The following is a 25938-nucleotide window of genomic DNA, read 5'->3' as shown; positions in this document are numbered from 1 at the left end:
AGACGCGCCTTTGTTCACTCCAAACCACTGAGCTGGAGTGGTTAGCATGCTCGTCTCGCACTCTGGAGACCGGGGCTTCGATTCACGAACTCGACAAATTTCCCACTCGGTTTTATTTATTTATCTGGCCTGACTAGAAGGGTTAATTAGGCTAATTGGGTAATTAAGCAATTAACTAAACTCAGTCCCACTTACTTGGAGCATCACTATACGATCCCTTTAATTGGTTGCATGGTTATTAGCCAAAGTACAATTGGCCCCGTTTGAAATTCGCGCACTGTGACGTCACGACCGTTTCGCCCAACTGAAAAGCGTGATATTTCTGTCGACAACTGCTGCTTACAACGATGAGGCATGAAAGACTACCGCCTTAATAAAGGAGCACAGGGCTCTCTGCAGTGACAGCAGCGAGTTTTCCACCTACCCATCATGCTGCGGCCCCCCACCGGTGAGGTGGTACGACTCCTGGCGGCTGGGCACGGGAGGTGCGCCCCCTTCCGGGGACTCTTCATCCTCGTCGTCCTCATCGTCATCCCGGTAGAAGGCCCGCTCGACGTGGGGCTTGCGCTCCCAGGCCTCCTTGAAGAAGGCCTGGTAGAAGGCGCCCTTGTGCGGGGCAGCCGTTGAAGAGGTGGCAAAGTGCGCCTGCAGCTGGTCGGCCAGCGCGTTGCCATCCCGCATCAGCTGCTGGGTGAGCTCGCTCGAGAAGAAGGCGCTGGCGCTGGACGCCTCCGTCACGGCCACTATCTGCATGGGCACCCCCGCCAGCCCCTTGGCGAAGGCGCTCAGCGTCGCCAGGGACGCTCGCCGCTGTGCCGAGTACACCAGCACCACGGCGTGGAGCAGGTGGTCCCGGTAGGCCGTCGCTTCGTGGTACGATGCCAGCCGCACCTACAAACACGCACCATCCAAACGCTTGCCCACATCACAAGGCTCACACAGCTCACAAGAATTGCCACACAGCTGTTATACCCATACCTACAGGCAGCTCCAACATAAAAGGGAACACATTAGCCACAATCAACTAAAGATAAACTCCATAAGCATAATTGGGAAGCACACTTGTTTGCTCTATTCCCAGTAGTTTTCTTCCTGCTGCTTTTAACACTGCAGAGTTGGTTCTGCCAACACAGCGGACTGGCTTGATGCTTGAAAAGCAAATCTGAAACTATGCAGCAGGACTACTTTTCAGAGACGGGACCCTCCGGCCGTTTCACACCTGCAGTTACACACACGTCAGAGGCGCACAGAGGCAACACTGCAACCAAGCAATTAAGTCTCAGGAGGGATACCTCAACGGACCCCTGCCTCTACCGCTGCAGACCTACAAGGACATGAGTCAGGACCCATGTCCATGATACTTACAGGAATACTTACAGGACCGCTGATAATTACAGGAAAGATAGTTTATAACACGTTCTACCCAAATATGTGGTCTACCCAAATACGTGGTTTTCCAAAAGGCGATTTTTTTCGTGATTTTTTGGCTTTCGAAGGCCGCGTCCTCCCTTAATGAGGCTTCACTACTGCCAAAGCACTGTCAAAAAGCACTGCCAAACAAAAAATGTGGCGCAAGAAGGGGCCGCACCTGGACGGAGCGCTTGCTACTGCCCAGGAAGGTCTCCAGGCTGAGGCAGTGGGGTCCCGTGGCCTGGCAGCCCGGGTGGGCCAGCAGCGGAGCCAGCACGTGTTCCGGGGCGTACGGGTCCCCGCACAGCATGCACAGCAGCAGCCGCAGGTCCGGCCGCGAGGTGCCCCCCTCCGGAGGCGGCGGGGGCAGCGACTGGTAGATGTGGAGCCGGCCCGCCCGCCGCTGGATGCTCTCCACCAGGGCGGCCAGGGCCTGCTCCAGGCGTGCCGGGTCCAGCCCTCCGACGTCCACGAAGGGGCACTGCAGGCTCTTGGCCCGGTTGATGCCTTCCTGGCGCAGCGCGGGGTCCGCGGGCCCCGCGTACACCATCACCAGGGGCAGACCGTGGAAGGGGAGCCGGTCGTCCTGCTCCAGATTGGCCAGCAGCGTCTTCTCGAGGCTCTCGCGGATGTACTCCAGGCTCTGCTGACTTGAGTAGACGCACAGGCAGCCGTGGGGCAGGTCGGTGCGAAACGCGTGGTGCGGCAGGCCCGCGTCCCCGTCGACAATGCGGAAGTCGAGGGCGTACTGGGCGCCCTTGTCGTCGAGGCGGAAGGCGGCCCCATGGGCGTCACGCATGGCCTGCGCCACCTGCTGAGCGGCGCCTCCGGAGCCCAGCACGACCAGCTGAAGCAGGCGGCCGTTGCCCAGGGGGCTCCAGGCACCACCGCCGCCGTTGTGGGCGCGCAGGAGCTGCTCGATGATGCCGTCCATGCAGTGCGGGTTGGCCGGGCAGTGCTCTCGCATGGGGCCGTGCACGAAGCCCAAGTGCCGCAGAAGCATCAGCATCCGCTCCTGGTCGAGCCGGTCCAATGTCTTGTACCTGCAGCAATTCAGTGGGGCGGAGGCCTCACTTTCACTGTTGGCCCATAACAAGACGCTGGAGGAATACCGTCCACCTACAGACATCTGAAGCTTCGTTCCCCCAGATGGCTTAATAGCAAAACAGCACCCGCATATTGCCGCGAATCTTTGTAGCGTTTGTTTGTAGTGTTTGTTTGTTCATGCTTCAAGGCTGCCGACACGCCACTTTATCGCTTCGTTTGTGATGCAAGACGCGCCTAGATTTATCTCGATTGATCGCATCCAGGCGGAGCCGGTTCTAGTCTGCGCCAGAATGTTCTAGTAACTTTCCAAGCTTTATCTCGAATGTTGGCTATCAGCTAACAAAAGAGCACGGCCAACAGCGGCGGGCATTCTGTTCGGCGACCACCGAGCACGCGTGTTGCTACGCTGCCGCCAAGTGATTCAGTTCTTTGCGGGGGCAAGTCAGCCCAAATACAGTAGAACCCCGCTGTTACGTTCCTCACTGCTGCGTTTTCCAGGCTGTTACGTCGTTTTCTTTGGGTCCCGGCATAGCTTCCATAGGATCCAATGCATTGGGAACCCCGCTGTTACGTCGTAGCCGAGGAAACGATCCCGCATGATACGTCGCAACCGGGCTCCCCGAACCCAAGAAGCCGTCGCAGCTCTGGACTTCCTCCGCAGGTATGTGCGTCGCACCGCAAAGCGACGCTGACAGCAATGCGGCCTTCCAGGCTATTGAGAAATGCGCTGTTCTTTCCAGCGAGCGAAAGAAACTGCAATCCACCATTCTCGATTTTTTGAAGTTCTAGGGTCACTTTGCGGAAATAAATTGTTTCAAGTCAAAGCTGCACTGTTTTCATTAATTTTCGGTGCTTTCCTCACTATTGCGTTTTCCCGGCTGTTAAGTTTTTTTTCCCGGTCCTGTGAAAAACGTATGAACAGGGTTCTACTGTAAAGAGTTCCGTTTCGATGACATCCTCGTTGTTTTCCCTGTTCGCTGGACTGCAGTCACCACTATGTGACAACTTAAGGGGGGGACACCCCTCTCACAACTTTTTCTTTATTTATGGACAGATTTACACCAAATTTTCACTGTTTGTACATTGTACATTCACTGTTTGAACAAAGAAAAGATCGAAAATACGATTTTTTGACCAATTTTCGGCAGCAAAGAGCCACGTCCCCCCCGTAATGTGTCAAAATACCTGACCATGTCCAATAAATCTACACAGAATTTCTGACTACAGATGGGCGCTTTGCTTTTTGCAAAAAGCTTCATGCAGCAAGAAAAATAGACCAGCCAACACTATGATTATCTTCCCTGCTGCTAAAAGATCACACCCTGTCAGGTCTTCACCTCTGCCTGCATCACACATGCACGTCTCCTCTACCTAAGCTCTGCGACATCCAAATCGACACATCCGTTTTCGCAAAGTGGCTTCTACCAACAACAATAAACTGCTGTTGATATTCAGAAGTAAGCACGTCATTTCCGTTCAGTCCTGATCGTGCCAAGCTCCATCCAATGCACCCTGATCCCTGGATCGAAGAACCGGTCGGTGCCTAACCTGGAGTCCTCCTGGAGGGCCTCGGTGATCTTGGCAATGTCCTCCTGGGTGATGACGCTGCCGGGCCCCACATTGGCAAACTCGTAGAACAGTTCCGCGTGCTCCAGCAGCAGCTCCTGGAACTGGCACCGGGCTCGCTCCGTCATCTCCTGCTGGTGCTCCTCGTATACCTGTGGTGGTTGATGACACACCCATTGTACCCGACAGCAGCCGCAACTACTAATGGGCACCATGCTTCCACAAGCACAGCTGTCAGCATGGACTGGGCTGCAGCTATGCTGACAAACAGCGGATCTCGCCACAGAAATACGGAACAGAAGCAAAAAATTAATCATTAAATGAATGTAAGCTGTATAAGAAAGTATAGTACGGAGAGGATTGAGGAAGCACTAAGGTATGAATGAGGCATGAAGGCAGGAATTATGAAATTAAGCAAGAACAACTTTACAAAGCAAATCAAGTACTCATTCACATATACCATGTCCAAACATTTGAACAACACAGTGGTTATGATTTTGCACATGTTGCCAGCAGCATGCTGCTTGCTTTGAGTCACCAAAAGCAACTGTTATCCCAATGTGCCACAATATATAGGACGCATGCATAAAGAGAGAGTTCACTTAGGAAAAGCTGGCACTATATTTCACACTAAACCTGAGTTATCCTCCTAGAAAAAATGTGGTACGGTATTTCTTTATGCAGCAGATACCGCCTCACTGTACTCTCTGAACTGTGCAGTCAGAGAGCTATGCTTTCTTCAAAGTTGTCACCCATGCACGAAAATGCATAGGTGACTCCTTTTTCATCCAGGCGAACTCTAATCTGCACTGGCGAGGTAGCTCCCACTAAAGCTCACGTGTGCAGCACCAACCGAGCAAGGGATGTTGGCTCATTTCATGACTAGATATCCGCGTAGGTGCACATATGCATAGGATAAGCACGGATTGTAGCACTGGAACAGACTGACCGTAGCTCAGAAGCACACCTGTGACGAAAACTGAATCGACAGAAATGAGCGGGCAAGGTATGTGGTAGGCTGAACATCAGGAGACCGGACACAGGAAGGTCAAAACAGAACCATATAGGTAACTAGGGGTGTGCGAATATCACATTTTTCGAATACGAATCGAATACGAATACTTGGTTCCGAATATCGAATCGAATATCGAATAATCAAGGACAGACGAATTTAACTAGGGGTGTGCGAATAGTGGTTTTTTGATTTGAAGCGAATTCGAAGCGAATAGCAATTTTCTTCGAATAATTTCGAAGCGAATAGTTCGAATAGTACTTCTGGCACTAAAAAGAGGCTGAGTGACAGTAGGCATTTCCAAAACCATTTATTTTCCCAACACACGATGCCATTACACACTGCACTGAGGCTTTATTTAAAACCACACTTCAACATTTTAACACCTAGAGTGAAGAACAATTTTTACTGGCAATTTATACTGGAAGAACAACTTTTACATTCCCAGACTTGCATTCCCTTGAGCAAGAATGGAAACGGCTGTACAAAACTCGCGCCGCAAGCGAAACGTCATTCGCACCGCTCGCGCGTCCTGGCAAAATTGTCCCCAGTATTACTTCCGAGCAGCACTCAGCATCGCGCTTCCATCAAGAATGCTCTCAGCCTCCAACGTATGGGAGTGCCCGAGTTGCGGCGACGGAGTTCGGCACACCACCGAAGATGGCTCAATGCCCTGATTACGGCGGCGTCCCGTTCCCATCAACGCGCAAGCAGTCTGAATAGCAAGAAAAGACGCCAGTCGTAGATGCCGAGCGTTAACGGCAGTAATCATCCACGGGTGCACAATAAGCTTAGCGTTATCACACGCTAAAGGCGCCCTTCCCATTGACGTAAGTATACACTTCGGCGACATCGAGTCCCCGCGCTGCCGCTGAATTTTTCGCGCCTCCGCCGGTAATATGATGGCTTGCTTGAAAGCTGCCGAGAATGGTCGCTCATGTTCCGTACGCATGATTCGTCACCAGGGTGAAGCGATAGCGCAGTAGGGCTGCGTGTTTATCTTCGCATCTGTCCTATCTGGTAATCTTTTCCGCAACTCTAACGGGAAAAAAAATCGAGAGGCGGTGGAGCGGGCGCGGCTTCGGTGCTTATCTGATCTTCCAGCCAGCGTACGCCGCGGCGGACGCGGTTGTTGCGTTGTGTGACGCGCGTCTTTTTTCGTTTTTCTTTCTTTCCTCTTATCTTTGAACTCTCCTCTATCTGCACGTGGCAGCGGTGGTGGCTCGGCTAGAGCCAGTCGGCAGGCTCGTACACTTTCCTTTTCATCCTTCGCTCAGTCGCAACAACAACAGTAAACTGAGGTTTCTTGTTTTGAAGCTTAGACGACTGATGGCTGTGCTCTTCCTTCTTTGCGTCTGCCTCGACACGGTGGCAGCGACGCGGCTTATGGCAGCCTTAGTGCGGAGGCTCGGAGACGGCCAGAACGCAGGATCTTCCGCAAGAGCGCGTCGCCCTCACCTTTATTTCGTTTGTAGCTGGGTTCGCACCCCGACCTGGTTGTGATTCGTGTATTGACTGACCCCCGAGCGTTGAAAGCGCGATAAAAAAAAGCCATCTATGCGGCAATACTCGGAACTGAAACCACATGAAGCAAGCGGTCAAGCGCCCCAGAAACACTATACGCGCGAGGCGAATACTTCGAAATTTCGAATACCGAGAATTCGGTTTGAAGCGAATATCGAATACCATGCTATTCGATCGAATATTCGAAATTATCGAATATTCGCACACCCCTAAATTTAACCACTACAAAACATTATTTGAGCCAAGAACATCACAGTTCAACTAACAGTGATGAAATGAACACAAAAGGTGTGTGTGGCTGCACAGAAAGTATCAAAGCATTGAACATTATCCTTAGAAGAGTGGAAATATCAGAGAAGATGGCCAATGCACAGCAGTGATTAAGGCTAGCTTGCCATAAGCACAAAGGCGCATTAGCCGCCGCGGTGGCTCAGTGGTTATGGTGCTCGGCTGCTGACCCGAAAGACGCGGGTTCGATCCCGGCTGCGGCGGTTGAATTTCTTTGGAGGAGAAATTCTAGAGGCCCGTGTGCTGTGCGATGTCAGTGCACGTTAAAGAACCCCAGGTGGTCGAAATTTCTGGAGCCCTCCACTACGGCGTCTCTCATAGCCTTAGTCGCTTTGGGACGTTAAACCCCATAAACCAAACCAAACCACCACAAAGGCGCATTGCTGGGATGAACATAAAAGGTTGTTGTGAAGAAAAACCGGCTGCTCCACATGGTCAGGCAGAAAAGTTCCCTTCTAGCTGAAATGGCTTCTCCAGCCACAGAAAATGCCCTCTCACTTGGCACTGACCTGGCACGCATTGCGAGGTATCTCGTGCACAGCTCTGACTATACCAGCTTCTCAGGTATAGCCACAAAGAAGCTGACCAGCGCAGTCAGCTACTGCATGGCCCAATGTTGCGCAGTGCTCTGGGCGCCGCTATATTGTTATGTCTCTGTCGATAGGACTTGCGCACCGAAATGAACATCGGTGCTCGCACTGGAATATTCGGCTGGATACGAATATCCGCGTCGGGTCGAATAATCGAAACAACACGAATACTTGGATTTCGAAGCGAATACGAATGCTAAAAATATAATATTCGAATTATATTTGAAAATATCGAATATTCGCACACCCCTACATATAACGCATTTCGTGCATTAAAATGCACCAGACTATCGCAGATAAGCACCGGGAAATCCCCGCGAGAAAAGGGAACAAAGATGGCGCTGCGCTCACTTCGAGTAGGTCGGCCTCGGGTAGCTGCTCGTAGCACTCGCGGCCCATGAAGAGGACGCGCACCTCACCCAGGCTCTTGCCAGGTGTCACGTAGCCCGTCTCATCGAGCAGCTGCCGGAACTGGCGCCGCAGCTCCTGGCGCCGCTCCTCAGCCTCCAGGGCGGCCCGGTGCTCCTGGAAGCAGGCCTCCGCCTCGGGACGGTCCAGCAGCGCAAACGGGATGCGGCCATCCTCCTCCTCCTGGTCGTCCACGGGCGAGTGGTCCTCCCACTCGCCCCCGTCGTCCACAAAGTACTGGTCAAAGTCCGCGTGCGGCCGCAGCAGTTCCTCCTTCACGGTCGCCCAGTCACTGCACATCGGGGAGAGGAGGAGCGCTGACATGCGTACATGCGTACTGACATGCGTACATGCGTACCGACATGCGTATCGACATGCGTACATGCGGCCGAGCGCACAGAACTCAGCCATTACAACACGTGCGAAGTTCTGCAACACCATCCAAAGCCCTAGCTTAAGGGGGGACCCTGGTCTTGAAAAAAAATGTTTATTAATCTAGATATAGTAATGAAATTTACAGGCCACATGTATTTTTGTGTGCTGATTTGAGATATGTCATTTAATTTTGTGTAAAACAATTCCTTGAGCACTTATGCAATTTTTATGCAAGTCTTTTGGAGAGAGCATATAAGAAAATTTGCTGCAGGAAACTCGCTGAAATGCATGCCATTGGGCTCTCTTGACACCAAGGAATGCAATAAGGGTAAAATTATCATCCTGGCTATCATAGAACTTGAGTTACAGGGCACTGAAGCTGCCACTTCACAAACAGGAATACACACTTTTCTTCTCATTTCTGAAGCGACAACTTCAAAACTCTATAACTAAAGTTCTATAATAGCCAGGATGATAATTTTACCCTTATTGCATTCCTTGGTGTCAAGAGAACCCAATGGCATGCATTTCAGCGAGTTTCGTGCAGCAAATTTTCTGCAAAACTTTTCCCAAAATACTTGCATAAAAATTGCACAAGTGCTCAAGGAATTGTTTTACACGAAATTAAATGACATATCCAGAATCGGCACACAAAACTACATGTGGCCTGGAAATTTCATAACTGTGACTTCATTAATAAAAATTTTTTTTCAAAGACCAGGGTCCCCCCTTAATTAATAATTTCTCACAAGCAGCACAAATCCTTAGAGTTGGACTGAGATTGAGAATCTCGAGGACCCTTGATTCGATTGCCAATTGAAACTACCCAAATGACACATGTATAAGAGGCACAGGGCACAAATCAAAGGAGAGTAGCATTAAATATTTAGCTTCAATACCACCATGGCTGAAGTAAAGCCACATATGATAGTATACAGCCCAAGACAGTGAACAGCATATAAGTGGCTACTTAAAGGAAGAGATCAATAGCTGTTTCCGACAGAATTCCAAAACATGTCAACCTCTGCCAGAAAAAAAAAGATTGCAATTTAAGGGGGACACTGGTCTTCGAGACCAAGAAATGACCAAAAAATTTATTCTCAAAAAATGACATTTGTGGAATCTACAGCTATCATTTTCCAGCTGTACCAATTTTTTCCTTAAAGAAATCAACATTTTGACTATAATATCAAATTCAGATCATCATGTGGGCTGAATTTATGCAGGAGCAGACAATTTAATGGCATAGAAATTTTGGACATCTGGCTGTCTTAGTATGTCGATATCTCAACATCTAGGACAGATAGAGATGTCATATTGTTAGCTAAGGGAAGCTGAAGGCACAGTATGTGCAGTAATTGAAGCAGATTTGTTCAATCACACTTCAAAAATTTATAATTTCGCAAAGTTTATTGATGCATTACATTCACACCTTGAACACTGATATCCCAAGTGCTGTAGAATTACTAATGAGGGTAAAATGGAAAAATAGTTTGGTTATTGCACTTTTTACTCACCATACTATGTAGCCATGAATTAAAAATGATTTTTTATTGAGCAATTTTTTTGCACTCAGGTACTAATGAATGACTAATTAAAATTAATTATCTTGGGAACAGACTAGTTTATGAGAAAGTAATTTCATTGTTTAAATCAGTTTAGAAAGCTGAGCAAGGTGGTACAGTTTCATTAGAATTGGACTAAAAATAAGGAAGATAGGTCTAAGACCAGTGTCCCCCTTAAATACTACCACAACTAAAGTAAAGCCATATCTGATAGTACACAGCACAAGACAGTGAACAGCAATGCATAGGCGGCTACATAAAGGAAGAGATCAACAGCCGTTTCCAACAGGGTTCCAAAACATGTCAACCTCCGCCAGAACGAGACTCCATTCGAAACATGTGAAGGGAAGAGGGGGACACAATGTTGCCACCCCACCTGTCTCCCAGGGCATCCCGGTTAGGCAGCAGCTGGGCCAGGGCCGTGGGCAGGGCCCGCAGGAATCCCCGGACACGCCGGGCTGTGTGCTCCTCGCGTAACCGCCGCACATGCTTCTCGAAGGCCACCCGTGCTGCCGCCCGACCAAAGAGGGCGCAGAAGCGCTCACACTCGGGCGCCCCCAGCAGCCGTTGGCTCCAGCCCGCCCACTGGGCACGGGGATCCGTCACCTGGGCCCGCACCAGCGCCTGCACACGCGGACATGCCCCCATGATCCTGATCAGTCGAGCTGCTCGGCTACCTCATCAGCACTTCATCAGTGACATCAGTACATATCAGCATCAACTGTGCTCGCATTGAAAGCAAAGCATCCTGCCTCATATTCCCACCAAGCGGAAAGCGAGAGAGGCACTGTACAACTCCATCGAATTTCAGTCCTCAGTAAAATTTCAGTTTAGCTCTCAGTAACTACACTGCACTATGTTATGGACTATGCATTACTCAATGCCCTATGCTACGCTATGCACAATGCTATGGTTTCAGTAAGCTGCGGATGGGAATGTCACACAAACCACAGGTTCCTTGGCTACCAATATGATATGAATAAAGAGGTCAGCACAATGGGTCCTCATCACGGGCTTTCTGTACTGCCTATACTCCGTTTCATACGTCAGATACAACGCTGTGAAAAGAGCGGAAGTAGACTGCGTGAAAAAAATAAAAGGGAGACGTGTTACTCCACACTTGTTTTGTGGCCGGGTGATCTGAAACATGAGAACGTGACAGTGTGGCGTCAGCAATAAGAGCGTATGTAATCAAGCTCACAACAAATGGATCATGTAATAAGCCTGCAGGCAAAGCATTTATTTTTTTTAGCCCACCACAAGGAATGCATTACTCTTTGATCGTGGAGGTAGGCAGCCCAAACAAGAGCGCTAGCTTTAACGGCACCGCACCTGATTTGTATGAAACGGAGCATCGCATTCGTTCAAAGTGTGACGAATCACATGTGAAGGTGAAAAATCAGAGCTCAAACAGGCAGATTTCAATCAGTTGAACAACATGGTTTCGCCAACAGATATGGTTAAGAACCTGTATAGTTTAGCACCCACAACCACACAATTTGCACTCTTAAGGGCAAAGATTCTCATGCCTGCTGTTTCACCAAGTAAGTACTTCCCCACAAGGCCCCAGCAAAGAGGGCCCCAGCAAAGAGGGCCACATTAAAGAGGGCCACATTAAAGAGGGCCACATTAAAGAGGGCGACACTGAAGAGGGAGGAGGAGAGGAGCCCCTTGCCTGAAAGGCATCGGTGGCCTGGTCCAGGGCCTCGCGGCGTGCCCGGCTGGCCTCCAGGAAGGAGGGCACCCGGCCGCCCCACCGGCTGGCGCCCTTGGCACCCCGGTCCACCAGCTGTGCCACCAGCAGGAACGCCAGGTCCACGTTCACATTCTCGTGGGCCGACGTCTCTATCAGAGGTACCTGGCCCCTGTGGCATCAGCGGAAAAGCAGAGGCTCAGTCAGCAAACGTTTCGGGAAGGATCACCGTGATATGATGAGCACCGCTGCGCACACACCAGTCTACATTTCCAAGTCAGACCATTCGTCCATAGAGCACAAACGTAATTTGTTACCCCATCTATGCAAAACCTCCCACATGGGAATGCTAATAAAGAATAGGCTTTCAAGAGCACAAGCACTGATTTTGAAATTCTCTTTTTTACTGTTTCACTCGCACATCTTTAGAAGGCAGAGAAAAGCTTCAATGATGTTAGCCCTTCATTCATTTTCTGTGCACGTGATTAATTCTAGGAGACTGATGCTACGGAATTACAGAATCATGATTTTTTTCCTACAAGCAACTTTTTATTTTAGCTTCCATACCCTTTGTGCAGGACGACTAGGCCCAAAAGCTTGCCAAACTATAAGGTTTACGCAAATGAAAGAGAAATGAAAGCATCCAATTCCATCACAGCAAATCTGAGCAGGCTTCAACAACAGCTAAGCATCTTAATTTGGTTACAATGCTTGGACCTCCGCAAATATAGTTGGCCTTAAAGGAACCCTCAAGGCCACGCCATCTAATTTGTGTTCTTAGCACAAATAAATAGTTTGGCTTCTTGTGGTCCAGTCGACGCTCACTCAGCATCAAGCGACACATATTTGTAGACGGGCAACTTGTAGTTGAAAAGAGAACATTTTCTTCCCCACTCAACTCAAGCGTATTAACAGTGATTCAGATGATAAAAAAATTATGGCCTCTGTTACCATTGGCAGGAAGCTGACGACAGTGTCGTCTAGCCTCCTATGTCGACATAAAAAAAAATTATGTATTAACATGACTGCCGTTTGCTTGTGAAAACAGTCTGCTGTGGTCATATCATTTCCTGACATTATCTAGCTGATAAAACCTCCAGTTTAATTGAAGGAAGTCATTTTCTCATAAGAACACCTCAATCAGTCACTAGGCCCAACTTTTTCAAACTTCTGCCCTGGGTACCTTCAATCTCACTAAGCATAAGTACTTTAGCACATGCAATCTCTTTCTCAAGTTACATTCAGCTCGAAACAGCTAAATTAAAACATCTGCCACTATAAGTAACCACAATTCATCTGCCACGACAATCCTGAGCTTCACATATCTTCACGCGTGGTACCAGTTATTCGTTAAACTGCAAAGCCAACAAAGTGCTACCCAACGTTATTTAGGCCAATTAGTGCCCATTTCGACTGTATGGACATCATACATTATTCTCAGCATTGTTAAAAAGAAGTCCTACTCTAACAAACATCTGGAAAAGAAGTAAGACAAAGCATGTGCAGACTCACAACCAGGTTCTATATTGGAAAGGACATCAAATATAAAATAGATGAGCAACGGCAAACACATGCAAGTAAGTATTTTCACAGCCAAAATAGTGTTAGTGGCAAAGTTCATGTACCTTCCAGAAATCATACTTCGTTGTCAGCAAGCAAGACGACAGGCATACCCTAATCGTTGCTTTTGTTATTAAGTATGCCTCCACAAGTTCCCAGTGAAGATACATTACAATGGCGCTTAAAAAAACGTGGTATACGGAATGTGGGGTTTAACATCTCGAATCTACATGTAGGCTACAAGGGACACTGTAGTGGAGGACTCCGGATTAATTTCAATTGCCTGCGCAGATTCTTCACCCCTTAAGGCACTTTTATAAAACTGTGTACAAAGCGAACCTGCAACTTTTTCTGAGAATGTGCTGCACCCAGCAGCGATTTATTAGGTGCACGCGAATTTAACATCCTGCGTGTCACAATCCTGCGTGCCACAAATGAGATGTTTTTTTTACGCCACATAGCGAAAGAAGTTAATTTTTCACAAGACAGTGAGTGGGGTAGCAGGTCATCTGCCATTTTTATGCAGGCAGGTGATTATATCAGTTATTTTTTCCACAATTTCAAGTGGAACATGCACCTTCAAAGCAGAAGCTGATTCTATGATCCTCCAGGTGTTTAGATGATACGCGGTGGCTTTTCAATGTTGCTGTTTCCATCGATTATGACACTCTGTACGAAATTTTACACATTTCTGTAAAAAAATTCATCGCAGTGAGCCTGAGCCCGATCCACATGAGCAACAATGTCACACTGGCGACACATGCCGGTCTCACCATGGCAAGCGATCATGTGCCGTAAAAGGGTCAAGCTGATGAAGTGTATCAGTATTGATGTAAACATATTGAAAAAATGCTTCACTGGAGTGTACAGCAGCAGTGATTGAAGTGCTAACATTGAATACTGAACCAGCGACATTCGCAGGAGCAGAAAAGGCTTCCTGCACAGCCATTTCGGCAATGTGTTTGTGGCTGCGTTTCTGACAATACATCTTCTCTGCTGCTTTTTTTATGCTCCGCAGTCTCAATAGACTTTCTCTTTAGTGCAATGAGTGATGTCAAAAATCCATGCGTACATGCAATGGTCTCATGGCTGTAGTACCGTCAGCCAACAAAGCCTTCGGCTGGCTGGTTTGGTCTATTGGTTTATTGGGGTCTAACATCCAAAAGCGGCTCAGGCTACAAAGGATGCTGTAGAGAAGGGCTCAGGAAATTTCGACCACCTGGTGTTCTTTAACGTGCACTGACATTGCACAGTACACGGGCCTCTAGAATTTCGCTTCCATCGAAATTCGGCCGCGGCGGCCGGGATCGAACCGTGTCTTTCGGGTCAGCAGCCGAGCGCCGTAACCACTGAGCCACCGCGGCAGGGTCCTTCAGCTGGCAATCACACTGACCTAACATGGTTATCACAGAAAATTCCAATACTGTGCCAATGAAAAAGCTATTTGCAAATGACTGCTCTTAACACAGAATACACACGTTTTTTAGCAATGGGGTGTTCTTATCAAGTGGCAGCTCTGAGAATGGTTTGCATAAATGGCTTGCTGGTGCCTCTTCCGGCTCAGACTCAGAGTTGGCTCCTAGTAGTCCAAACACCCTGAGTCAGAGGATCAAGTGGACCAGGCAAAAATGTCATCAGGATACACCTATCCTTTCTTTCTGAAATACAAGACACTAAGAAACACACAGTGCTTTCCTTTCAGGGCCTAGCAACAAAGCGCTGCTCCATGAACAATGCCATCTAGTCCACTGTTCCACAACAATAGACAAGCTGAAATACCAGTACACAGCATGTGTACCGGTGATTACACTGGTGGTGTACTGGTACACAGCATGGTACACATGGTACACAAAGGGATTTTTGAGCGGTGTGCTCAGAAAATTCACTCAGCCTACAATTTAAAAACATTTCTACACCCAAAGCAACTGTCTTTCACGGAACACATAAAAAAAAACTGGAAAGCCAATACACAGTAAAAAAAAAAAAAAATCTGGCAAAGTTTATGTGACTAGACATGAAAATTTGCAACGAAGGTAATATACGGAGTCAAATACAAGGGGTAAAAAAAATTAGAACATTGAATTTATAGGCCATTAGGTCAGTTAATATCCTACAGAGCTGAAAAACTACCCAATCATCAAAAAAAATTCGAAGCTCAGACTACTGAGTTGTTCTCCAAAGTAGTCCCTGCCAGCTATAAAAGCACAGGTGCACTTCACAGGCCTTGTAGGGCACGCTCATTTGAATTCAACTTCACACTTCACATAATAAAGCTTGCAGTTTGAGTTCTGTGATCTGAAGGTCGAGCTTAAGCTTTTCACAAGCCGACAGAGGCTGAACACCTTCGATATCAATGTCAAGAAGCTGCCGAACACAACATGTTGTCCTCAGACCCATCACTATCACTTGGATAAAGAAAAAATCAACGTTCGACGTCCCGGAACATCAAGATAAGTGCTGTTTACTGAGAGGAGTCAGCGTACGATGAAGACGCCACGCTAGGTACAATCGCATTCTGACGACACATTCCCTCGACAGGTAAAAAAGAAGCTACCTTGAGGAATATTAGAACACCAAAAGCAAAACCGAAGCAGTTTCATAGTAGTGCACCAAATGGTGCAACATGTACAGAAACAACCACATGCATGTTATTTGAATACACTGTTCCCTACCATCGTTCAAACTGAGCCATTGAAACGGACATGCTTAGGAAAGAGATACTGGCAGGCAAGGAGGAAGCATGCTTCTTTTGTGCATACACTTTTGCTGGTGCAGTAGCGTTCATGAAACATGTACAGGTCCGACATTCACAACAACAAGAGTTGCCAGCATTTGTCTCTCTTCTTTACACCATTTTGTGATGCATTCCATCAGCAGCCATTCGGGTCATTTCCCAGCAAAATGCAGCACCATTTGTATACTGCAGCAGCTTTGCAGCATGATTTGCTCGGAAGTTCAAACGTTAAAACTTTGGCTGCAAGCAGCATGAACATGAACTCATCATCATCATCATCCTGACTACGCCCACTGCAGGGCAACTGCAGGGCAAAGGGCCTCTCCCATGTCTCTCCAATTAACCCTGTCCTTTGCCAGTTGCGGCCACCCTATCCCCGCAAACTTCTTAATCTCATCCGCCCACCTAACTTTTTTGCCGCCAGCGGTTATCTTGCCTTCGCAAGATAACTAGGCTCCCACTATGTGCTACGCATGCAAGCATCCTCAACATCATCATCATCATCATACAGGTTGATTCTGCTGCAAGACACATACACTCCTCACCCAGCATCCCCAGCTACCTATGCCTTGCATCAGCCACAGCCACCCTGTCCCAGTGAACTTGACCCTGCCACTCCCCTTTAGCCTTTTCAGCTCTCAACTACACTTCACTTCCCTCCGTATCCACACTGTCATTCTGAGAGACGATAGGTTATACTTTCTCTGGATTAGATATCTTGCCAAAGTCCACTTCCGCCTCTTAACTTCTACCACAGTACCATCAACGTGCAATTATTTTCAAACCTACACTGGTCTTTTTCCTGTAGGTCATCGTTTTCTTTTTCATCACTAGCTGTGCTGTCTTCAAAGGACCCCTAGAACACTGTTCCAGCAACAGAATACACTAACGTGGGGTCATGCGGCACCACTGAAACAACCCTTTCTCACAGGAATTTTCGTTAGCCATTCAGTTTGAAAGGAACTACAGCTTATTTAATATTATCTTCTCCTGAAACCCGCAGCACTCCTCCTCAACTCGTTCTCCCAGATAATAGGTTACACATGCTGTCTCATAATACTGCGGAATCCTGTGATGCGAAAGTCATCGCTTTCTGACAGAAAAAAAAAAGTGGTAGCAAACAAACTTGTACTCATGAATATGAACTACACCAGGATGGCACCGGAGCACAAAGAAACAAGTTGGGTGCTGAAGCTGTGTTCTAGTGTCCTCGTTGTGTGGTTCCTCTTTCCGTGTATGCATTCTTCTCCAGCTTTTTTTTTTTTTCTGCTTATGGCTTATGGGGATTTAACGTCCCAAAGCGACTCAGGCTATGAGGGACGCCGTAGTGGAGGGCTCCGGAAATGTCAACCACATGAGGTTCTTTAACGTGCACTGACATCGCACGGTATACGGGCCTCTAGAATTTCGCCTCGATCGAAATTCAGCCGCTGCGGCCGGGATCAAACCCGTGTCTTTCGGGTCAGCAGCCGAGCGCCACAACCACTGAGCCACCACGGCACGTCAGCACGCAAAGCAAGGGGTCCGGTAAGTCACGTTTCTTCAATTCACCAGCTTCTGGCCAACTTAACGCATTCCCTCATATTGCTTTTTGCTATCGATCTCTGTCATTCATAAGCTGCCACTGCAGAAGGAGGAACCCAGGTGGGAGAACACCCGAGTATCCAACACCCAGTAGTATTATAGGACTGGCAGTAGTGGTGATCGGGTACCTGGAGTTTGTTCCAAAGTAGCAAAAGAATCGTAACATGAACCATTCTTGGTTCATTAGTGTATGCTGACATCACACAGCCCACATGCCTGTTTGCATGTCACCTTTATCGAAATGGGACCACCACAGCCAGGATTCAATCCCATGACTTTTGAGCTCAGTACTAGCAGGATGCTTTCCCCACAAGGCCACCACAGTGGATGGCTGGGCAGGACCCAACGGGTAGGACCTTCGTCACATGTGTTGGATGGCCCAGAGACTCAGCTATGGGTGCACTTATCATGTACGAGATACATTTGCCAATCTCGCCACTCTGTGACAGGCGAATAATGGCAAGAAACAGGTTATACAGGTGCTTTCCTTTCGAGAGGTATCAGTAAGCTGCTGTTCACTATACCGCAGTGACTACCTAGTGTATTCCAACCCATCCTTATTTCACTGCTAATTTTTTCTCAAGGCCCAGATCAGACAAGCCATGACCAGTTGGCCTAGACAGATAAGCTGTTTCAGTAACTCCAGCACCTCAATGCCCATAGCCATATACCACACCTCCCAAATGAGTTCAGCGCTACTTTAGTATGTCTACTGCTGTACTTGGCTTGCAGTGCGCAGGTGAGCCAGACTGAACAAGGAATGGTAATCTCCGTTCTTTGGTGCAAAGAAATGGCAAGCTAGACCTTCCATTCCAGCTATGTAGACAAGCTTGGATGCACCATCCCAGGCCCACACCCAGCTTTGCTTTAAACACACCCATGAGACCAACAGCACTGCCCGACGCGCAAGCTGCACCGACATCGCTCACCTGAGCTCCTTGCGGGCCACGAGGCGCTCGGCCTCCCGTAGGTGCACCTCGCAGGCCTCGTCCGTCTTGGTGGCGGCCAGCACAACCGGTTTCCGGGTGCGCACCAGAGTCTGCAGCAGGGCGGCCACAAACTCCGCCTGCTTGTCGGCCGGCCGCCCAGGCACATGGCTCACATCGTACACGCACACAAAGCCGTCCACATTGAGGCGGCCGTCGGGCAGCAGCCGCTGCTCAAACTCCTTCTCGATGCCCAGCTGGCTCTTGCACACGTACATGAGTTTCTCGGCCGAGCAGAGGCGCAGCGCCGCACACCGCTTGATGTACGGCTCCGTCTTGCCGCTGCGGAACGGCTGGAAGGACGAGTCGTCGATGAACTCGGTCTGCTCGACCACATGCACGCTGAGCTCGGGAGCGCCGTCGGCGTCCCCGCCCCCCGCTGCGGGGCGCCGCGCCTCGCCCCAGTAGAGGAAGTGGTCGTTGTTCACCACCCGGCCCCCGAAGTCCGTCTGGCTCAGCACCGAGATGTGGTCCGTGTGGTAGTCGTCGGCGCGGGGCCGCACGAAGCGGTTGCAGAGGCACGACTTGCCCACGCCCGTGGGGCCCTTGTCGCGCTCGGTGCCGCTCAGGCCCACCACGGCCACGCACAGCGACCGGGGGGCCGCCTCCGTCGCCGAGGGAGGGCCCCCCGGCTGCCGCCGGCTCGTCATGCGCCCCCGCGCCCCTCAGCCAGGCCCCCCGCCGGCCACCGCCAGGCCCAACACTGAAAGCACACAACAGGAGAACATGAGACACATCGTGAACACACACACTACCTTTTCACAACCTCCAGTCCCTCCACAAACCAGATGGGATGCACACCCACACTTGGCCCATCTTCTTTAATGTAATGCACTGTAACGCTGACATAATTCAGGGCACGTGGTTCAATGCATCTGTGACCATAGAGGCCAGATTGCATCTCCTCCTAGAGTGTACTAAAAAAATGACAAGGAACTGGTCTTGTACAGTCATGATACTAGGAAAGAATGTACAGGCGCGGACAAAAGTAAACGGAGCACGCAAGTGTCTTCGAATATTTTTCACACGTCACCTAATTGAAATTTCCAGCAGGTGCATGCAGTAGAGGAGGTTGGTGAGCTTTCTTGTAGACAAGCAACGCTTCTTCATTACCAATGGAGAAAGCGTGACTGCACTTCGAAAGCAATAGCGTGCTCCGTTTACTTATGGCCGCACCTGTACACAGTGACCCGCACTGCATTTATATTGCATCATTATTCACCAACCACTGAGGAATGTTATGTATTGCTGAATCATGTGTCCTTTGACACACAAGATTCTGCACGGTGATTAAGCAATCAGATTAGCCTGAAAAGCAAGCTCCCACTAAGTGTTACATCTGATACGTATGCGCACTGTAAGAGCACTTTGATAAACACGATGTCAAGACATGTTAGCCCAGCTGTTGCCTGTTTATTTATTTGCACGTTGGAGGAGAAATGCTCATAAGTCTTTCAGTATTGGAAACAATATTAATTTTTTTAAAAAAGGGGGTTGTACCATTGGCTTTGTAATGCATGCACATTGCCACAGGAATATAAAATAACAGACTGCATTCACAAACCCACTGTCTAAAAAATACCTTTATAATCTTCAACGAATAAATTGCTTCCATTTTCCACCACAGTGGCAGCAACATATAGCACCTTACATCTTCAGACAGAATGTGCACTTCAAAGACACAGCTAGCGAGAGTATGCATTCTTAGATTGTCTCTGGCCGTACCAGCCCACACCAACACTGAAATGCCAACATTGCAATTTGCAAAACAAAGGCATACTACATCCAAGGCACAATGTTAAAGGTCAAGCTTGCTCCCACAGTTATAGTAAGCCACATGACACCAGCATTAATGGTATCCTCTTCCCTCCGCCCTTGAAGCTACAGTTCAAAGAGAACCACCATAACTGCCTTTTCTTGAACCTTTCCTAGTGCCGCAATTTTGGCACAATACTGCTACGACATAGAACAAAGGAGCCAACAAGTGTGGTGCATAAGTTAATGTCCTCACATATAATTGTTTCCAGCTCAATGTGCCGGCATTATTAGCTGGGGTAAAGAATGAGAATTCATGCACAAGAACATTCAGAGACTGCTTCTGACACTCCCATTCTTACCTCTGCTTCGCACTAGAATGTTAAAGGGCTACCGATTTGAAGAAATTAACCCATCCACTGGCAGGGCTGAGCATTACATGATGGTGTAGACACGCCCTTTCAACCATTCACCACAACATGGGCTTCCAAATTCCCGCGGCAGATTCGTGGCACAAGCAAGAGCTACAAGCAATCACAGTGGCACATCTTTCCCTGTCCATTTGTTGCAATGTGCCCTGAAACGTTGAAGTGCGCGGAACCGTAACAAGAGCCTTGCAGCTACGCGGGGTATTGCACAAGAAATCCTTTGAGAGGTATCTGAAGTGTGGATACCCTTTCAATGATGTTACCAGATGCAGTCAGTTGCCCCATTAAGCGGAAGTGGCCTTTTGAACAAACATGCACTTTTTTTTCCCCCTCCTTGCTAAACTGCCATTTTATCGCTCGTAATGATGATCCTTGCTTGCTTTCACCCCAGATCGACCACAGCTGGGCAGCTTTTTCTTCTCTACAGAATTCGTGATAACATTCTAACACTCGCAGAAAGATCAACAACTGAACTGCCAGCTTATACAAACTGATGCTTTAGTCCAGTCGACATCAAGTATTTTTTTTAAAAAGGTGCCCCTTAATTTGATCTCTACATCATAAAACAAATCCTTAGAACCTGTTCAAGTTTGAACTATCAAGAGCCAACTCTAAACCTCTGTTCTGTCTGAAAAAAATAATTCTTGCACATACTTCAGCAATATTCCTTTCAGATGATTGGTTTAGGTTTATTGGGGTTTAATGTCCCAAAGCAGCTCAGGCTATGAGGGACGCCGTAGAGGAGGGCTCCGGATAATTTCGACCACCTGGGGTTCTTTAACGTGCTCTGACACCGCACAGTACACGGGCCTCTAGAATTTCGCCTCCATCGAAATTCAGCCGCCGCAGCCGGGATCGAACCCGCGTCTTTCGGGTCAGCAGCCAAGCACCGTAACCACTGAGCCACCGTGGCGGGTCACCTTTCAGATGAGTTCCCATCAAAAGGGTTGTTCTTGAAGCGAAGTCCTTTTTAAAAATTACCACTATCAGACTTGAAGTTTGGTTGCAGGCACCAAGCACTCTCTTTGCTGCTTCCTTAAGGTGAAGGCCTTGCCAATGAGAACATGAACAAGATACTAGGTCGCTAAATTTGTCGCAGCGCCAGTCACAGCCTGCAAATGCCAGCTGGCTTACTCTGCCATCAAACATATCACTGAACCAAACTGTTGTCCTCAGATTACAAAAGTTAATGAACTTCGACATGTTCACTGCGTCGTGGGTCACCGATGGGTCCCATCCCGTATTCAAGCTGCGCAGCAACGAATGCTGTCACGCAGTGAAGCTGTGGGACAGCTCAGTAAGTTCAAAGAACTCATAAAAGCAACACATGCAAGATTGCTACTGTTATCTGCTAGTGGCTCAAAGGAACTGGTTTCACCAGTGACTCAGCAATGGGTCACGCTGCACACAAGAAAACATAACAGCGGTTCACCAGAGGGTCACAAAGCACAGGGATTAGGACCCCAATAATCGCTGATGCAGAGAACGTGTTAATTATCCTCAGTGTCACATGTTAACTGTCAGAAGCAAAAACTGTGCCCTTCCACCTTACCTGGCATAAGGTTGGGCATATGAATGAAATACGCTACACCTGCTACCATATCTAAGATCACCGATATCATTAACATCGAACTTTCTATTCAGTTTCGGCCAGCAGGACTTTATTCCACTCTGGTGCAAATTCAAGGACACAAAACCAACCACAGAAAGCCACAAGAGTCATGTGCTCTCTTGGCTCACCATTCCTCCACCCACTTCATTTTAGGACTCGGGACTCTGTAATTGCTCATAACAGACTGCACTGCTATACAGTCAGTCATTATTAATTTCATTTGGGATTTTTTTACAGGCTGTAAGTCGCACGGTCTTTTCCGCACACATAACAGGCAGTAAGGAATGGAAGCAAAGAAACATGTGGTCCCTCAGCACCTCTTGAGAACCATTGTGGTTCCTCTAAAACAAAGAGGTTATAAAGATTGAGGTCTCATAGGAAACACCACTGTGCTTGACACCCGCCGCGGTGGCTCAGTGGTTATGGTGCTCGACTGCTGACCCAAAAGACGCGGGTTCAATCCCGGCCGCGACGGCTAGAATTTCTTTGGAGGAGAAATTCTAGAGGCCCGTGTACTGTGCGATGTCAGTGCACGTTAAAGAACCCCAGGTGGTCGAAACTACGGCGTCTCTCATAGCCTGAGTCGCTTTGGGACGTTAAGCCCCATAAACCAAACCAAACCAGACATATTTTCTTACATTCTCCACGCAGCTGAAAATTCTTGCTCGCATTACTTGCAGCCAGAACCAGCCATTCCCTGTAATTCTTTTTTTTTTTCCTCGAGCAGTGCCTACAACTCTTTTTGCATGCACTCTTTCTCGTAGCATTCTCCTTACAACTCCCTATCCCAAATGCAATAAACGACGTTTTCGACAAAATTAGCTCAGCATCCAAGACAGCCACTCTTCGGACAAGCGCATTACTTTCAGCTCCACAATTATTGCTGATCGCTGCATGTAGTTTCTGAAATACTATGGCTTTTCCCCATGTCCACAAAAAAGGTATCTAAACAGCATCGCCTACAGAATGCCACAATGCAAACTTCACATGAATAGCTAGGAGAAGTAGAGAAACATTGTCACTACAAGCCTTCCTGTCATAACCTCAGCTGTTCTGAACAATGTGACACAGACAGAACTATAATATGTCCATGACCTCACGGTTGTAAGAGGTTTAACGTTTGGCACGTCCTTTCCTAAAATGGCCGCCAAAAAGTGCTGTGGAGCTCCGTGTGTCTTGTATCCCTTCCCTACCTGCCTGATATGCATGCGAGACAGAGTGCGCAAACACACAGCACCTCAAGAAATTATGTCTGAACGAAGACCGTCCCATTCAAGCAGCACATTGAAAGGGCATGGACAAAATGGGCACTACTCCCGGCCTGTCCTCGTCTTTTCTATGCGCTGTCTCCAAGCTGTGTAGTTCAAGTTCTTTGTTCAAGCATTGTTTGCCCAACTGACCCCTCAGTATAATTTGTTAACCTCTAGAAATGCCAAATTTCGATCAATAACGACCGGCTGGGCAGTGAAACAGTCTGCTATATGCAGTTACAGTGTGATTAACCTCAGAATAATGTGTGTAAAGGAAATTTGGGGGTTGAGGCAAGCATGGCCTAATGTACTACTGGAACCCCTGAAGCCACTCCCAAGAGACACCAGGGTCCAATGGAACCCAGTTCGACAACCCCTGCTATAGATACAAAGTCCTGGCTTCAAAAATGAGACAAAGAAGTGTGCTTTTAACCATGGTCGCCGCAAGGCATTTTGAAAAGGTACTGAAGAAAAACATGGCAAAGATGAGAATTGACTCTTGGACAACCTTTCAGGATTCGTACTAAAATCAAAATATACAGACTACACTAATGACACATTACACAACAAATGCACTTCTCTGGAAAGCCTGCAAGAAGGCTGAATAAAAGAAGGTGACGAAAATCTAAACTAGCTGGCACAAAGCTAGGAGCTAGGCTGCACTAAAAGAGCAAATCATGCACCACAAGAGCTGAGTTACGACATATTGTACTGAATAGTATCTGCGGCCTAGACAGCAAGAAGCAGTGTCAACTTGAACGAGAGACACCCAGCTATCACAGCAGCAGTGCTATCAAAACTAGAAAAAACTGACACACAAAAAACCTATAAGTGGATCAAGCACAGAAATACACGATGTCACAACAGCCTTCTACACTGCACCTTAAGATTTCATCTGAACCTTTAGCCGTACCTTGACATATACCACTGCCATTAATGGTGGTAGTACCCAGAACGAAAGTTATAGCAATTATGGCGCCAGGAAGATAAACGCTGGTCTGATGGTCCGAGAAGCAAGTGCACAAGAGTCGAACTTGTTCATTGGCAACACAGGCTAGTTCCTCATTCATACTCCACAGCGGCTTAGGCTCAATTCGTCTGAAAGGCATTTACATACTTGGTAGTGAGATAACTGCCATTTCTAATCCTAGAGGGCCTGAACTACACAGCGTTTATATGGCTGGCATAGCCTCATCTGACGACCATGGTCTACCTATGCGACGATACCCGTTCATGAAACGACTCCATTCCTTATATTTGATGGACTTTAGCCCCAATAACCCGCAGTTACAAGGCCTGTCTGACGATTAAAACGAAACTTTTCTCTGATAGCCGCGACGCGGCTTGGACGGTGGCTGCTACAATGTGCGGTCTCTGTCAGACCACTCCTGCCAGCTACCAACCCGAACGTGTGCCGTCCGCGTCCAAGCGAATGCCCGTTTCTCTACGAAGTGAAAATGAGAGTAACAGTTCGATCACTCCGAAAATGGTATTTCGCCGTGAGTGGTACAGTACTGTTGAGAGTCGGCAGACTTCACGCCACTCCGAGCGGACCCCTCCAAGCTCCGACGAAGGCGCCCGGCGGATGACTCGGCTCGACGGCGCGCTAGCATCCGGAAAGAGAACGATCTAACGTCTCGTCCCATGTTCCGCGTTCGGGGTGTCGGCACCACTCAAGAGTAGCGATTGGCACGGATCGCTTAGCCTAGAAATGCACCCCGTCTCCAGCGCGCAAGCAGGCGTCCATTGGACGCGACTCAACTCGGCCCACGGGCCACGGGCGCTGTCAGCCGCTGCTCGCGGGGCGCCAGGCGCGTGGGCGCGCCGGCACGAGCGCTAGCCGCGGGCCCATCCCACCAGCTAGCGCGCGGGGCTCGCGTGCCGATGCTCGGCCGACTCGCTGGCCGAGCAGTACCGTACTCGGCTCGGTATAGGCTTAGCCCGAGCAGGGCACCTGCGCCGCCGACGGAGCCCAGCCGGACGGCGGGCGTGCGCTCACCTGGCGACTCCCGATGTCGAGGGTCGGCTGCTGCCGTGCTGCTGCCGCCGCGGCGTCGGGGGCTCACTCACACTCCACGCACGCAGCGAGTGACGCGAAGCGCGCACGCATTCCTCCCAGCGAGCACGGTTCTCAAAGGGCAGCCATGTTGGTTTCTCATGAGTGACATGCCCCCGCTGCAAAGCAGCAACAAAAACGGCAGTATTGAGCAAGCTACGACGGGCACAGCCACTAAGGCATCACTTTAATTACTCTTTAAAACACCGCACCGGAGTTTTACGCAACGGAGATGGACTTCATGCGACCACGAATGCTTTCTCCTCTCAAGGCAGCTAGCGAGACCGAACAAGCCAATCGAAGCCGCTTTGCGGCCAATGCGAGCCAATGCCGCGAAAAACAAAGCGGGTCAAATTTCGCTAATATATTCCTTCATTGATATGACGGACCCTGCGAGTATAATAAGCGTTGCTGGTGTCATAGACCTAGGCCGCCTAGGTGCTCTCTTTGTACCCACAAACACACAGTCGATGGGCCATACTAGCCATACATTGG

General features: G+C 48.7%; 1 protein-coding gene across 11 annotated transcripts in view; it reads right to left on the bottom strand.

Annotated features, from left to right (window-relative positions):
- The window catches only part of RhoGAPp190 (Rho GTPase-activating protein 190), a 53039-nt gene extending 27358 nt beyond the window's left edge, over window positions 1-25681 (bottom strand). For 5 of the 11 annotated variants that reach the window (XM_089551376.1, XM_089551375.1, XM_089551377.1 and 2 more), the window contains exons 1-8: window positions 25387-25680; window positions 18286-19045; window positions 11461-11650; window positions 10162-10409; window positions 7789-8137; window positions 4006-4175; window positions 1589-2453; window positions 425-891 (exon numbers count right to left, since the gene is read on the bottom strand). In XM_089551376.1, coding sequence (XP_089407502.1) covers window positions 425-891; window positions 1589-2453; window positions 4006-4175; window positions 7789-8137; window positions 10162-10409; window positions 11461-11650; window positions 18286-18992 — 2996 coding nt within the window. In that variant the 5' untranslated portion in view covers window positions 18993-19045; window positions 25387-25680. Of the gene's footprint in view, window positions 1-424; window positions 892-1588; window positions 2454-4005; window positions 4176-7788; window positions 8138-10161; window positions 10410-11460; window positions 11651-18285; window positions 19046-25386 lie in introns of all 11 variants that reach the window. The other 6 variants (XM_089551367.1, XM_089551369.1, XM_089551368.1 and 3 more) reach the window with 2 other exon arrangements.
- Window positions 25682-25938: the final 257 nt, after the last annotated feature.

This window comes from Amblyomma mixtum, chromosome 1, assembly GCF_055824585.1.
Source record: "Amblyomma mixtum isolate Tamu chromosome 1, ASM5582458v1, whole genome shotgun sequence".
In the NCBI taxonomy this organism is placed as follows: domain Eukaryota; kingdom Metazoa; phylum Arthropoda; class Arachnida; order Ixodida; family Ixodidae; genus Amblyomma; species Amblyomma mixtum.
This window is presented reverse-complemented; position numbering and strand designations above follow the sequence as displayed.